This window comes from Archocentrus centrarchus, unplaced genomic scaffold (assembly GCF_007364275.1).
Source record: "Archocentrus centrarchus isolate MPI-CPG fArcCen1 unplaced genomic scaffold, fArcCen1 scaffold_36_ctg1, whole genome shotgun sequence".
In the NCBI taxonomy this organism is placed as follows: Eukaryota; Metazoa; Chordata; class Actinopteri; order Cichliformes; family Cichlidae; genus Archocentrus; species Archocentrus centrarchus.
Window position 1 is genome coordinate 1,115,896 of NW_022060263.1, and position 13,771 is coordinate 1,129,666.

Here is a 13,771-nt window from a genome sequence, read left to right on the forward strand (position 1 = left end):
CATTTAAAAGCAGCACGGGCTGTGCAGAGAGATGCTCCACTAAACGAGACAGGGAGAGACCAGCTTAGGTCCAAAACAGGACAAATTTTGTGGGTTGCCAAACAGACGAGGCCAGATGTTATGTTTGACACTTGTAGCCTGGCATCTAACATTAAAAATGCCACTGTTCAGTCCATACATGAAGTGAACAAAGTGATTCGCAAACTTAAGTCAGAGACAGTCACACTAAAGTTCCAACATTTGGGCAACAGTAGTGATTTGAGCTTAGTCGTGTTCAGTGATGCCTCTCTGGGTAATCTTCCAGATGGAGGTACACAGGGAGGGGCTGTAATTACTCTCATGGGAAAGACAGGAAAAATTTCCCCTTTGTTTTGGCAGTCTAAAAAGATCAGGCGTGTGGTAAGAAGCACACTCGCAGGAGAAACCCTTGCTATGTCAGATGGTATTGACAATGCAATGTTCTTTGCCACGCTCTACTCTGCGCTCACCACTGGTAAAGCAACTCTATTCTGCTCATATGTGTTACAGATAACATTCCTTGTTTGATGCACTTAAGTCTACAAAACAGGTCACCGAAAAGAGGCTCAGATTTGAAATCAGCAGCATTGAAGAACTCTTGCAAGTGAAAACAATCAAAGAGGTTTGCTGGTCAGCAGCTAAGTCACAGCTTTCTGACTGTTTGACGAAGAGAGGTGCTTCCCCACTTATGCTTCTTAAGGCACTGGATGAGGGTGTATGGGTACTGTGATGCTACATACACTATGTAGTATATACTTGGTTGCAGTTCTTGTTTACAGTAATGTAAACATTACTGCCTTCAAAATAAAAGCACGCGAATTAAAATTTTTTTCTCCGGTGTAATTTTTGGGTGGCAGAAATGCGCCTGTCCCCCCAGTTACTACGCCTATGGGTACAACCACCTTCAGCACAGTCTGAACTCTGTGAGGCAGCTTTCTGTAATTGCTTTAAGCAGGCTTCAGGAACAGTTCTCCAGACCTCCTGAAGGTCCTTCTAAGCACTTCCTCTGGACAAAAATGGCCTGTATCCAGAAAGATCCGGAATGATCCGTGGCACATCCAACTTTACGGATTTGAAAAATGTATCTGTCATGTTTCTGGAGAGAATACGCTAAGATCTGATCTGTCACAGATGTTTATGGATGTTCATTCAAAGTTTGGTTTTTTCAGGGTCCATTCTTGTCCCTTTATGGAGAAATCTCCAAAACATATCCGTCAAAGATCCAGTACGCATTCATTGGGATATTGTCCGCATCTGCGACGGATACAGAGGTATCATACCTCGGATAGTACCGTATTTTAAAGCTTTTATTCCAGTGTTCTTTGGATGTTTCTGCCTTTTGTTCCATTCACTGTCAGGATGATCCCACACTGCTTCAGTACTGTTGAAGTCTGGGCTCTGGGGAGGCCAATCCATGACTGATGGTGTTCCATTGTGTTTTTTTTCTATCCAGGCATGCTTTTACTGCATTGCCAGCATGTTTGGCACTTTTCTGTGCTGATAAATGAATTTTGACAACATCTCAGCACCACTGGCTGAATGCAGCCCCAAACCATGACAGAGCCTGCACTGGGTTTTACAGACACCTGCAGACACTCACTGTTGTGCCTCTCTCCTGATCTCCTTCATATATATTGATGACAATTTAACTAAAAACCTGTGTTCATCACTCTATAAAACCCATTGTTAAGTGCCTTTTTTTTTTTTTTTAATTAACCTGTCCTGTCCGGCAGCTTAAACAAGCCAATTATAGTCTGCATGCTGTGTTGAGCCAGACACTCTTTAAAAAGCTCCTCTTGTTTTTATTTTGTTTTTATATGCTCTTTATTTGTTTATTTTATTACTGATATTGGTATTGGGGGGGGCTTTTTTTGAGTTATTGTTCACTGTTAAGTGGTTTGACAATAATAGCTGGGAGCAGTAATGTTAAGTGGCTGTATCTGTATATAATCAAACCTCTCCCCAAGGAAGTTTTAGAAAACACATTTGTATGCTGCAGAATGAAAATTGCAGAAATTGGTTCACAAAACGCATCCCAAACAGATGGAAAAGCTGGAGTTCCTATATCATTGCAATCGATAAATAAAGAACACAGCCTGAAAATATAAAATTTTGATTATTTTTGTCTTTAGTAACCTGGATAAATAGTGAGACTCCAGCCTGTCCCCAAACCCTTCCGTAACCCTCAGTGGTGTACAGCTGTATAGTGGTATTAGACTCTACCACATTTCTCTGCTGGCAATTAAAAGGCCTCCATTTTGAGGTGCTGCATCAGTGGCTGCAGCCAGATAGTTTCTAATACACTATATCGCATATATAGTGTATATATGGGGGAGCGGGGACAAAGGGAACAAGAAAACCACAAATGATAACAAAACCAGAACTGAGATGAACAATGAAACTAGGAAATAACAAAACTTAGTGAAAACAGAACTAAACACAAAATGCTGGGCAGACGGCCCAGGACCATGACAGGCTTCTGGTTTCATAGGTAGCCTAGTATGATTGCATGTAGTCAAAAATGTACATTTCATCAGGGAATTATTCTTCATTTCACAATCATAACTGAGACAGAGCGGATCAAGACAGCTGCTTCATCTACACATAAAAGTTTGTTGTGATTTCACAACATTTCCCGTTTCAATCATAAATTATGAGATCAAACCAGGCACCATGACACAATCTAGGTATGTTACCAAACAATATTGTGGCAGGTCTTGGTCACGGTTTAGCGGATGTAGTGATCTCATTTCCCCTAATATGTTCTATTCTAATCTATCAAGATTAAGGAAAAGTTGACATTCTGGCTGCTCTGTTTGGTCAAAATCAGATCTCAAGAGTTATTACATATCCTTGTTTTTGTTTTTGCACCTTTGTGGTGGAGCTGGCAGGCTGCCTGTCTGCAATCATCTCATTTTACTGGGACATAGAATGAGTCTGCTCACCTTTCCATTGTGTTATATGAGGGAAGAGCTGCAGTGGCATGCCATCAGCCTGAAACTGTCACAGCAGTTTCCTCTGTTGGAAACTGGAGATATGACACCATACTCTGTTCTCTTCTGCTTCTCTGCAGGGATATCCACCTTGACTCCAGGCCAGGAAACTCCACTGCTCAAAGAATTAAACACTTTGTTTCCCATTCAAATCTGGTGTTTTTTTCAATCATGCTAGACTTCTTTACTGATAGTAACTTGGCAATGTGTTAGGAACGAAAGGATGACACATTGTTTAATGGAAATTAAAAATAGAGGGCAGAATCAAAAGACCCCCCAAAAATAAAGGTGAAAAAATTATGCAGCAGGCTAGTCCATTTGGTCGAAATTTCATTGCAGCAACTCAAAGTGGTACTCAGTACTTTGTATGGTCCATCGGTGTATGCTCCTAATAAGACAACGGATGGTGTCCTGGGGATCTCTTCCCAGAGCTGGACCAGGACATCACTGAACTCCTGGACAATCTAAGGTGCAACCTGGCAGCGCTGGGTAGACTGAAACATAATGTCCCAGAGGTGTTCTATTGGAATTAAGTCAGGCCGGCATGGGGGCCAGTCAGTGCTATCAATTCCTTCATCCTCCAGGAACTATCTGCACCTCATCTGTGAAAGGCACAGCATGCTAGTGGTGGAGCTGCTAATTCTGGTAATCTATAGCAAGTGCCAGTTGGGCTCCATGGTGCTGGGTAGGGCCCATGAAAGGACATCTGGCCCTCAGGCCACCATCGTGAAGTCTGTTTCTGATTGTTTGGTCAGAGACATTCACACCGGTGGCTGCTGGAGGTGATTTTGTAGCTCTGCAGTGCTCATCCTGTTCCTCCATGCAAAAAAGAGCAAATACTGGTCCTGATAGGTTAAGGACCTTCTACGGCTTTGGCCATCTTTCTTAGAGTAATTGCCTGTCTCCTGGAATCTCCTCCATGCTTTAGAGACTGTGTTGGGAGACACAGCAAACCTTCTGCCAATGGTACGTATTGATGTGGCATTCTGGAGGAGTTGGACTACCTGCACTGAAAAAAAAAGTCTGTTGGATTTATATAATTGAAACATGTACATCGGTTGCACGCAATTAGATTATGTTTTCATTTTATAACTTCATTATATAATCCCAGCATAATATATACATGTTAAATGACTGTGAATATTTCATGTTGAAAACTTCTAATCATTTCATGTTGTAAACTTTTAATCATTTCATGTTGAAATATCCTAATCCAAGTGTGTTTATATCATGCATTTCTGTCACATTTTATGTATATGAATCTTTTATACTTGTAACATAAATTTACTTCATGTTGAATATATTATGTAGTTTTTTATCTAGACATTACAATTAATTTAAATGTTTCACTTACAAAGTAGTTATGTGGTAACAACCTAAAATGTATCACAATATAGATTTGGTGTTAATCTATCAAATCCATCTTACATAGCCTAAACCTTTTGAAAGTAGTACACTGTAGCAAGAATAAAACAAATACAGCTGATAACATTTTCCAATAAGCCAAACATTTTAATACAAAATAGTCAACATTCAGATGAGTCTACATCCTAACAGTTTACAGCAGGGTTTTCAGACAAACCAAGGATCACTGACATAAAGTAGAAAAACAAAGTGCATGCCACATAACCTCTCTGTTCAGATACCGATACAAAAGTGAGTCTGACAAAAATAAATAAATAAAAATTTCAAATGGACTTCCACAAACGATTGACCCGCAAATCAAAGTTATGTCTATCTTTTATAAAGGGCCAACTTTCTGGGGTGTTATATGGAACACCATACCCCTTACTGCACAATTTCTTACAAACGTTTTCAGTTGGTAAAATGTGAAAATTATATCGAGTGCAGCTAAACACATCTTAAACAATGAAAATCCTTCTTTCTACAGAACGCCTTTTTTTTTTTAAGTAACTAAGCATATTTAAAAGTTTGTTTACAACAACATGAGAACAATGAAAAGCAACTTAAATGGACAAGTCCTCAAATAAGCTGGTCATGCTCACTGGCCAGCATTACTCATTGAGTCTATTCTTCAGGACCTGGACTTTCTTTGAAAGTGTGCCACCATCTAGCTCCATGATCAGTTTCTGGATCACTTCAAAGGTATACCTGAGTTGATGAGGATAATCCATATGTAGAGCATACAGGAGGCCAAACAGTAGTGCAACAGCCAGAGGAACATTGTCTAAATCCTGGATAACAATTTGGCCTTCCAGGATAATTCCTACATCGTCTGGAGTAGGCTGCGCCTCCTGTTGTTTCACCGTGAAGATCCCCACAGTAGTTTCCTCAACTGATTCTTCAAAGGCTGTATCACTTACTCCCTGACAAAAAAAAAAAAGATTTAAATAAATTTAAAGCTTCCAGACCATGAGCTAAATGCAAAATTCACTCATTCACATAAACATTACTAGCTTAAAAGGCAATATTTAACTTTTTCAGATTTAGTTGGCATTGATAAAAATTACTTTATCCAATAATTAGTCAAATTTTAAGAAAAGCTAAAAGTATGTAAACTACTTAAAATTGATCTAGATGATAAATCACAAAAACTTGTGCCAGCAGAAACTGAATTTGAATTGCTCAGATTAAATCTGCATGTGCATAATTTGAAATTGAATGCACTGGTTTGAAACTGAATTTAACGATTTAATGGACTACTTTCACTTTCAGTTCAATAATTCAACTTCAGTTACAAAATTCAGATTTTTGTGCCACACATCCGGGTTCTTGAGAAAGCCAGAGTTATCAAACACATATTGACAGATTTACGTTTTCACATTAGATAAACTTCCTTTCGGCAATATATGCAGTCTATAGGAAGCAGTAATCAGTGTTGCCAGATATGATAATTATCATATGTATAATAAATAATTAAAAATGTCATGCAACTATTAGAAATGTAAAAATTCTAGCAGTTTCATAATACTCACTACATGCTGTCGTATCAGATGTTCGGGGTCTTCATTGAGGTACACACAAAGGCCCTTCAGAACACTTTCACGCCCATGGTCGACATCTTCCTAGAGGATGTGTGGACAGATTTGAAATTACTACATTTCCTAATCAAAAAATGAATGAATCTTTTTTTTTTTTCATCTTACTTCAGTCATTTGGTCCATTATACTTTTTAGGTGTTTGCCTATTAGTCCACCTCTTTTTTTATAGAGAGCAATAAGTTTGGAAGACAGAATGTCTAGCTGCGAGAGGAACCGGGACTGCAGTGGCAGAGTGGTGATTCTCTTGAATTCAGCGTTTATCTGAAAAAATAGACAACAAATATTTTTTTTGGCTGAACCAACTTCAATTCAGTACATTTCATCACCATTTTACAAACCTCACACACTTTAAAGAGCGCATGCCACCGTTCCTGGAAATCTTGTACCATGGGTGTTTACCGAACTACCTCTAATCTTCTGTATGAGAACGTCTTGTCCATTTTTCGATGCACTGTTTCTTTGCCGTTCCTCTTTTTTACATCCATTATAAGTTCCACTCGAAGTGTTTCTAAAGTTTCCTCAGTCTCTCCTGTGGGATAGGGGGGGCAATAGTTCACTTCAGAGCACCTTGGCTTTTTAATGGCAAAAGCAGGGCCTTTGCCTTGTGGCTTGTGGCTCAAAGCATTGACAGTTACTTCGTGACAACCAAGTTTTCGTAACTGAGTTCGGTAAATTGAAAGCTTGTTTTTTAAGCGATGTTTCCAACCAGCATACCCACTTACTGAGCCTCGCTCCGACAGACAGGGATGCTTTAGTATGAGCGCCTCACCCACACTGTTGAACTGGTTGTCGGTTATATAAAGTCCATAATGAACAATTTCTTGCACAAGTCCATCGAGAATGTTTGACAAAAGTTTGTTATCTGGAGTCAGAAGTGTCCCATTTTCTTTATATTCTGCATTGGCTCGGTCAAGTTTTAATTCAGAGTCAAAGGAAAACTGAGGAACACAAAACTTGTCTGGCCACAATGACCTTGAAGTGGATGGCTCAGACTGAGACTCAGTTGAAGAAAGAATGTCTGTATCAGGACAGCTCACACCAGAAAAACTTGAAGTTGACGGTGAACGACAACCAGCAGATGAAACAGGTGACTGTAAAATGGTTGGATCTGACAGATTTACCACCTTAATAGTGCCTCTGTTTTGTATTTCAGATACTGAGGTCAGATTCATGAAGTCATCATTAAAGAGTGGATCCATAAACTGTAGGTTGAAGGTGTAGGTCAGTCCACACTGGCGCTGTACTTCTTCCATAAGCTCACTCACAGATTGAGGAAGTCCACATGGTAGTGTTAGCCTCTGGCAGGTGTTGTCCACCAATATGACTTTGAGTATGCAGGGTGAAGCCATTATTCTCAGTCTGAAAAAGCACAAACCATAAAACAAAGTGTTAAATACAATCTTAAAAAAAGGGAGGGGAGAAAAAAAAAAAATATATATATATATATATATATATCAGGATTTTTATATAAATTTTTTTTTAGTGTTTAGAGATTTTCAAAAGATCTGATCTGCTGATAAATTCACATTATTCTCAAAAACATATCTGGAGAGAAAAATATGCCAAGAACCAATCCAATTCATGTCACTGCTGTGTGCCTGCAGTGAACAGAGTTGTGCAGATTTTATAGTATTTGATTAAAGTTTTCAATGGTGCTAAGTGCAAGGAGTTAACAATGCCTTGACTTAAGCCTTGATGTAGTAATTATCATAACATACCTACATGTTAAATACAATGTAACAAACCTTTAACAATAATATGCCTTTTCAAGGTCACCATTCGGCTTGCTCCAACAATATAATCTGCCAGTGGATAGATGTCTCCCAGATCAGTTAAATGCACAAGCTTTGTCTCTCTGGTTGGTGATGGGGTTATTTCAAAGGCTCTGTAATGGTCAGTGTACCATCCGCATAGCATTCTCACAATAAGGAGCAATTCATTTTTAATGACACACATGTGCACAATCTCAGCAAAGTCTGGCATGCCGCTAGTTGACCCCTGAACAACTATCATGCCTGTGCTGTACTGTATGCCATTCACAGATGCATTCTTAGTCAGATTGACTTCAGTTATATCGGGATATTTTGATGTTAAAGCCAAAGCAATATTTGGATTCAAAAGATCCACTGGAAATGAGGACACACTAGGTACATCAAGAGAGGTTTTACCATAGGAGGGCGAGTTAAGGTGAAATGCTATCATGAATTGGTGCCTAGAGTCAGCGGAATGTTTTTAAAACAACTAGTATGTTTCACAACTTTTTTAAAGTAACTATGTTTAGCTTCAAACCTAAGTGTCCAGAGTGTAACCAAAGGACCAAAACACTTTATTAAATAAGGGTAGTGTTCAAGAAAGTGGTGCTTTGGTAAAAGTCTGGCAGCTGGAAACAAGTCTTTGTATCTTTGCCTGTGTTCAGTTATCTTGCTTTCAAGATATGAAATGGATTCATCAGTATGTGTTGGGGCAACAAGAAGTTCAATAATCTCTTTTAAATCCAGTAACACCAACCATGAAGGTTCATTTTCAGGTACTAAATGTCCAATCAAAAAAGGGAGAAACCTCAACAAACTCCAATTTTCGTGGGCGTTTCCCCCCACAGTTTTGCGAGCAGACAAATTTTGTGGCACAATATGAGGTTTATTTGTCTTATCTGACCACTTGTATGGAAAGGCCAATATTGCTTTATTTAGATTATCAATAGTAAAAAACTTTTTTGAAATTAATGCTGACAAGCAGTAAGCCAACTCCACTGGCACAACACCCTCTAATGCATCATGAGCTACATCAGGAGGAAAACCGGTCAGAACGTGAAATGTGTGAGGTGTTTGGTAAAAATGCACTCTCTTTTAACTCCGAAACAATGATTATTTGTTTCCAGAGCTATTTTTATATGTTCATTGTGCAGTTCTTTAGTCCGCAGATTAAAAGCACCACAAGCAACTGTGTCAGATTCAACATCACATCTCTTAGCTGTACAAAATCGACAAAAGAACTCACCTGAAAAACTTTCAACAAAGCCTGCGATAGTGTGCGCACCTAAGTTATCAGAAACAATACACTGAACTGTACCTTTAAAAGATGTGCCCAACAAAGGGACAAACACACCATAAGTCTCCAAGGTTTTAAGATCTTGCAGGAGCGGCTGTAACACTTGCTCAAAACCATAGACTTTTGCGTCAACACTTTTGAAAAGGACAGCAAGATAAATAGAGGACAAAGCTGAATGAGATCCTGGTGGCAGGTTACCCAAAACCCAATAAACACCACAGAGTTTTTGCTTTTTTCTAGAAGTGCCTAAAGGGTTGCAAATCTCAAATTCATCCACATACAGGCGAATAGAAATCCTGATTTCATCTGCATTCAATAACCCGTTTTCAATTAAATATTTGCCATCCTCTGGAGATTTAAATTCATAGGAGGAGTCAACAATAAACTCACGCTTCCCTCTATGATTTGAAATAACCTTATCTAGAATAGCTTGGCAATTTAAAATTTGTTGTAATAATTTTAATATTGGAACATACTGAAAGGTTGCTTTTTTATTATCAAGAACGTAAGTGACTGGTTCAACAACACAAAATTTTTCTCTGTAGTATTTTAACCTTCTATGCACAGTGCTAAGAGATCCCCCTTTTTCAATGGCTCTGCAAACTGGATTGGATGCACAAAGAGCTGATATAATATCCTTAACTAAATCATCTGTAAATTGGACCTTATGACGCTCAAGTATATCTCTTACAACACCAGTGGGAACTGAGGCAGAGTTGAGTAAATAATTAAGTTCCTGTAAAACTCATCAACTGCAATACCTGGCACTTGTACCAAAAACTCCAGCTGTAATAAAGCTGTGGCTAGTTGCTGCTCAGTGTGGTCTTTAGGTAGCCTTTTTCCCTCTTGTGTGTCAAACGTGTCCACTTCCACACACTGAGCACCTTCTACACATTGATCCTCCTCCTGGAAATCAGATATTTCTGGAAATGAAGGTGTAGCTAAACGAGTGCTTTTTACAACACCTGGAATAAAATCCTCAAGTGTGTGTGGGGTGTGATGGCGACTTTTGTGAGACTTAAAAGTACCATAAATGCATGTTTGGAAACTACAACCATTAAACATACATTTTACATTTTCGTGTTTTTTTAAATATGTGTTGATGTGACTAAAATATTCTATTTCGTTTGCCAAATTCTTACAATCACAAAGTTGACAGGTAAAAGTTGAGTGAATTTTTTGTGTTACATTTCTGTGTAGTCTACTTTGGTGGCAAATTAATGCATTCCATGTTTTAAATGTGCATGGACAAGAAAAGTATGTACATGGAAATCTAGCAGTGCGCCCAAAGTGAGGATGTTTAACTTTGTAGTGTCTTAGAAGTTCAGACCTACTTGATACTTCTACCCGGCACCCCTTACACTGCCACTGTGGAGAGAGAGAAAAACAATGAAAAATCATTAAAGGCTTGTTGTTGTTACAAATTAACCTTGTTCTCAAAAAGAGGCTAAACTAAAGTTTAATCTAAGGTGGTGTTTACCTTTCTTCTTTAATAAACAGAACAAAACTAGTTAAAATGTGTGTTAATGATAGCTAATTGAGTCACAAACCAGTATAAATCCATTTGTTTTCCTATTCATTAAAGAAAATTATTGTGTTTGACTTTTTTAAAACCAGCTACTCATACGTACCATAGACTACAGAGCCTTTGAAACAGGCAAGCTTGCCATTCATTGCATTATTCTAGCAGAGCACCTGGAAGAAAAAAATATTTGCACTTATTTATTCTATAGGAAATTAAAAGAGGGCGCAATCTACCATGTGTTAATCGTTCATCTTCATGCGACAAGAGCACACCGTGATGGGCCAGAGCGAGCACGTGTGGGTGCAACCTCCACGGTGGGAAAAAAGTCCCAGTATGGCATATTTAAAGTGCTGGTATAGTAATGGTGATTACCAACCAACTTAAAGCACTGCTTAAATTCAGATACAACTGATTTACACACACACAAGGTGGGTCAAAGCAGGGCGGAATGATAAAAGTGAATTAGGCATTCTTGAAATTAATTGTGAGGCGCCATGTAACGCTAATATAGAGTCTAGCCATAGCCTAGCTTACATGCTAACGCTAACGAATAAACGTGTGGTGAGGTGCACCACACCACACGTTTATTCGTTAGCGTGTGGTGTGGTGGGGTGCACCTTTCACTGTAAACACAGCATCGACTTTAATAGTCTACATACTATAAACTATAAATTAAAACAATGAAAAAAAACAAGACTCACCTTGCCTCCTTAAAGTTCCAGGCAGCACTGATAAATCGGGCCTTCTTCTTCTGCAGTATAATTGCTTTTCCCGGGCAAAGGATTGGGAGGGGTAATTTAGTATCAAAAAAGTAGGAGGAGCTTTTCCATACATTGCAACTATTTCATGTAATGTGGTCATGATTGAAACATGTCCATCTAACAACAAGACTATTTACAAGGATGTTTCATGATTGAATCATGTTTAGGGAAACAGCACAATAAAAACATAATACTTTAACATAAATTTGTTTTACAAAATGAACAACCCCCCTTTTCCCATTTTTTCAGTGTGTGCAGCCTCTGTAGGGTCCAGAGAATCACCTCATGTTACCAGTAATGACACTGACCCTAGCCAAATGCAAAGCTAGTCAGAAAAGAGGGGAGGAAAAAATGTCAGCACCCTCCACCTGTAAAACCATGCCTGCTTCAGGGGTTGTCTCATTGATGCCTCTCATGCACCTGTTGTTCATTTTATTAACACCAAAGGAGCTGAAAACTGATTAAAAACCCCTCTGCTACTTAACTGACCAGATCAGAAGTTTGACTTTCTTTTCTCTCAAAGATTCTTGAAAGAGTAGTTGTAAAACAGCTAACTGATCATCTGCAGAGGAACGGTTTATTTGAAGAGTTTCAGTCAGGTTTCAGAATTCATCACAGTACAGAAACAGCATTAGTGAAGGTTACAAATGATCTTCTTACAGCCTCTGACAGTGGACTCATCTCTGTTCTTGTCCTGTTGGACCTCAGTGCAGCTTTGATACTGTTGATCATAACATTTTATTACAGAGATTAGAGCATACTATAGGTATTAAAGGTACTGCACTGCAGTGGTTTGAATCATATTTATCTAATAGACTCCAATTTGTTCATGTAAATGGGGAATTATGGAGTTCCACAGGGTTCCCTGATAGAACAAATTCTATTTACATTATACATGCTTCCCTTTATCTCTCCATAAAGCCAGATAACACAAACCAATTAGTTAAACTGCAGGAATGTCTTAAAGACATTAAGGCCTGGATGACCTCTAATTTCCTGCTTCTAAATTCAGATAAAACTGAAATTCTTGTACTCGGCCCCCACAAATCTTAGAAACATGGTGTCAAACCAGATACTTACTCTGGATGGCATCACTTTGGCCTCCAGTAACACTGTGAGAAATCTTGGAGTCATTTTTGACCAGGATATGTCCTTCAATGCACATATTAAACAAATATGTAGGACCGCTTTTTGCATTTGTGCAATATTTCTAAAATTAGAAACATCCTTTCTCAGAGTGATGCTGAAAAGCTCATTCATGCATTTATTACTTCTAGGCTGGACTATTGTAATTCATTATTATCAGGCTGTCCTAAAAGCTCCCTGAAAAGCCTTCAGCTGATCCAAATGCTGCAGCTAGAGTACTGACAGGGACTAGAAAGAGAGAGCCGATTTCTCCCATATTGGCTTCTCTTCATTGGCTCCCTGTTAAATCTAGAATAGAATTTAAAATTCTTCTCCTCACATACAAGGTCTTGAATAATCAGGCACCATCTTATCTCAAAGACCTCATAGTCCCATATCACCCCAACAGAGCACTTCACTCTCAGACTGCTGGCTTACTTGTGGTTCCTAGGATACTTAAGAGTAGAATGGGAGGCAGAGCCTTCAGCTTTCAGGCCCCTCTTCTGTGGAAACCAGCTTCCAGCTTGGATTCGGGAGACAGGACACCCTCTCTATTTTTAAGATTAGGCTTAAAAACTTTCCTTTATGATCAAGCTTATAGTTAGGGCTGGATCAGGTGACCCTGAACCCTCCCTTCATTATGCTGCTATAGGCCTAGGCTGCTTGCTTTCCATGATGCTTTGAGTGTTCCTTCTTCACTTACCTCTTTTCACTTTCTCTGAATTAATACACCACTCTGCATCATTAGTTAGTATTAATCTCTGGCTTTCTTCCAGTTTGTGTGGCAGATGACCCCCCCTCCCTGAGCCTGGTTCTGCTGGAGATTTCTTCCTGTTCGAAGGGAGTTTTTCCTTCCCACTGTCGCCAAGTGCCAACATCTGATTCTTGGACTTGGTCTGTATTATTTTAAGGTTTTTATGTTATAATATAAAGTGGCTTGAAGAGACTGATGTTGAGATTTGACACTATATAAATAAAATTTTATTTAAGCTTGAGCTTTCCAAATGATAATATCAAATGTATTGAGGTAATAATTTTTTTTTCCCCTGAATTGTTCTTTAAGGTAAGTGTAACCACTTACTGAAAGTGTGTTATTTGATAAACAGTCTGCTTTACAAGTGCTAAAGAGCAATTTCAAGAAGTGTCAAACCCAATCACTAAACCTTTGCCTCTGAAAAAGTTCACTCTGTGTGTTATGACAGGTTATATGACGTGTTCAGTCTTCTGGACTTTGATGCGCAGCGTTTCCTGCTATGTGACTCAGTGATGCACTGTCAGCTCACCTGTGCAGGTGTCCCT

At 38.9% G+C, this 13,771-nt stretch overlaps 1 protein-coding gene across 5 annotated transcripts; it reads right to left on the reverse strand.

Moving 5' to 3' along the window:
- Window positions 1–4,513: 4,513 nt before the first annotated feature.
- On the reverse strand, window positions 4,514–10,725 carry LOC115776663 (uncharacterized). 5 transcript variants are annotated; one of them, XR_004019494.1, is made up of 6 exons: window positions 10,693–10,725; window positions 10,396–10,429; window positions 6,361–7,372; window positions 6,119–6,274; window positions 5,948–6,037; window positions 4,514–5,338 (listed from the first exon to the last, which is right to left on the reverse strand). XR_004019494.1 is itself a non-coding variant. In XM_030724386.1 (5 exons), the coding sequence occupies exons 2-5, from the start codon at window positions 6,400–6,402 to the stop codon at window positions 5,027–5,029; spliced, it is 600 nt and encodes a 199-aa protein (XP_030580246.1). In that variant the 5' UTR covers window positions 6,403–7,372; window positions 10,396–10,429; the 3' UTR covers window positions 4,514–5,026. The 5 variants fall into 5 exon arrangements, 2 of the variants coding, with proteins under 2 accessions (XP_030580246.1, XP_030580245.1); XR_004019492.1 differs by having other exon boundaries at window positions 6,352–7,372; window positions 10,693–10,708; XR_004019493.1 differs by lacking the exons at window positions 10,396–10,429; window positions 10,693–10,725 and adding an exon at window positions 7,759–8,780 and having other exon boundaries at window positions 6,352–7,372.
- Window positions 10,726–13,771: the final 3,046 nt, after the last annotated feature.